Source organism: Sinocyclocheilus anshuiensis, unplaced genomic scaffold (genome assembly GCF_001515605.1).
Source record: "Sinocyclocheilus anshuiensis isolate Anshui unplaced genomic scaffold, SAMN03320099.WGS_v1.1 scaffold687, whole genome shotgun sequence".
NCBI classification, from domain to species: Eukaryota; Metazoa; Chordata; class Actinopteri; order Cypriniformes; family Cyprinidae; genus Sinocyclocheilus; species Sinocyclocheilus anshuiensis.
In genome coordinates, this window is record NW_015551096.1 from 273291 (window position 1) to 275393 (window position 2103).

Here is a 2103-nt window from a genome sequence, read left to right on the forward strand (position 1 = left end):
ACACAGACACACACACACACACACACGCAGACACAGCTGGTTTCGGTTGAGGACCTCCAGTGGTGCTCTCCTGCAACTGTACTAAACAACCGGCATGCTGCTCTATTCACGCCGCTCCCTGCATTAACATTTAAGATGTCCCTGGGTCTTTTTTTAAGCTTTTATCTGTTCTATTTTAAGAGTTTCATTCCTGTGATTCGTACTGAAGTCCCTCATCTGAGATTCATGGCGTGAAGTTCTTCATCTCATGATTTCAGCGTCGTATTGAGGAGCTTGTTTTGCATCGCCGTGTGAAACAATACGAGCTGGAGTTTCAGATGATGAGGATGATTCTGTGATTTAATCATCTGTTTGTAATCTCCTCCTGTGGCCAGTGAGATGCACACACGGATATTTGGTTCTGATTGGTGGTTTATAGATGCGCTAATAATAATCAGATCAGGTGCTCAAAGTGTCCGTGTGTCGTCACTCACTCCATCTACTGATACTGTCTCATTGTGTTGTAAAAATGATTTAACGCTTTTAATGGTTGAGTAATGAACATGCTTGATGCTGTCCGTCTGCTGTGTGTGTTTGGGACGGGGAATCGTCTCTGAACTGGCCGCCCTCCGTCCCAAAGCTCTCAGACACGCATGCTCTGGTGGATCTCGGGTGTAACTAGTTGACGGTTGTTTGCAGCCCGGTGTTTTCTCGGCTCTGTGTGTGTCAGGCTCGTAGGGCTCGTGATGGAGACGGCGCGCCGGCTAACGGAGGACGGCTCGTGCTGAAGGAGGCGGAGAACATGCTGGACTCCACCGAGAGCTGAGGAACCCGCAGCAGCGCTCTGATTGGCCGAGTCAGCTGTCAGTCACTCTCTGTGTGTTTAGACCAGCGTCGGATGAAGAGACCCTGCGCTTGAGCTCGAACTGTGAACCAGTTAGTTGTAAATATGGTTTTTATTGAATGAAAGTCTTGCGTGTTTTTGTTGTACTTGAAAACGCACGACTGGCATCTGATCAAACAGACATTCATTGTGTTTTTACGATGCCAGCATTGCAGTCGTCTGAACCAACACGGATGACATTTCAGCGAAAGCCAACATGCAAACACCTTCTTTTATTTAAACATTTTAGAATTCAAATGAAATAAATCAATGTTGTGTAGTTGAATAAACCTTGCTTCAAGTTTTTCCAAGTAAATTGTTGTTTTTTTCGTTACACTTGGTGTTAGTGATTGCTGCGGCTTCATTGTTTCTGCTGGTTGCTGTAATGTTATATTAACAAAAGACAATATGAGATACCAAGTCATTATTCTGATAAAAATTCATAATTGAGAGACAAAGTCATCACTGACATAAGTTTAAATAGACAAGCATAATTATGACAGCCATTGTTGTAGACCATCATTTTAAATATGAGATTAAATGCATACTTCTCACATAATTGTGATTTAATGACGATTAAAGTTATATAAATATGATTTGTCAGCTTTGACTGTTTATTTCCGAATTATGAATTGGTATTCCATTTCCAACTTTGTCATAATTATTACTTATGACATAAGTCTAAATAAAATAATTATGGCTTTTGTTTAGCATAATTATAACTTAGTATCTCATTGACTTTGTCATAGTTATGATTTACCAAAGCATTTTTCCTCTTATGTGGTGTAAATGAACTTCTTCAAAGCATCATATGACTTTAGCAGACTTATTGCAGTGGTCATATTTACGATATTGTGTGTCCTTTTTTTAAGTTTGACAGCCATCGCTGTACTTGTGTGGAAAGTGTTTTCGCTTCACAGAGGCAAGGCAGTGTGTGGCTGGACATGAAGAGTCTAATATAATACCCTGGACTGTGTGAGTGTCAGGATGAAGGCATCAGTGTTTTCATGCTCAGAGTTATTAATGCAGTGTCTCTAATAGAGTAATGTACAGCAGTAAACAAAGTGAAACAATCATCTCAGTTTGAGGCATTGTTTCCAGCTCCTGGAGAATCTCCTGTGTAGCGCTGACCGCCTCCTCCTGTCGCCTAGCAACAGTCTCTCTGGAGACAGTGATGCGCTTCTGCGGTCGCCTGAGTGAGTGTGTGTGTGTGTGTGTGTGTGTGTGAGAGTGTGTGTGTG

General features: G+C 41.9%; 1 protein-coding gene across 4 annotated transcripts in view; it reads left to right on the forward strand.

Annotated features, from left to right (window-relative positions):
• The window catches only part of LOC107662720 (lysophosphatidic acid receptor 1-like), a 20063-nt gene extending 18890 nt beyond the window's left edge, over positions 1–1173 (forward strand). For all 4 annotated transcript variants that reach the window (XM_016452801.1, XM_016452798.1, XM_016452799.1 and 1 more), the window contains one exon: positions 710–1173. In XM_016452801.1, the coding sequence (XP_016308287.1) occupies positions 710–805 (96 nt within the window). In that variant the 3' untranslated portion in view covers positions 806–1173. The remainder of the gene's footprint in view (positions 1–709) is intronic.
• Positions 1174–2103: the final 930 nt, after the last annotated feature.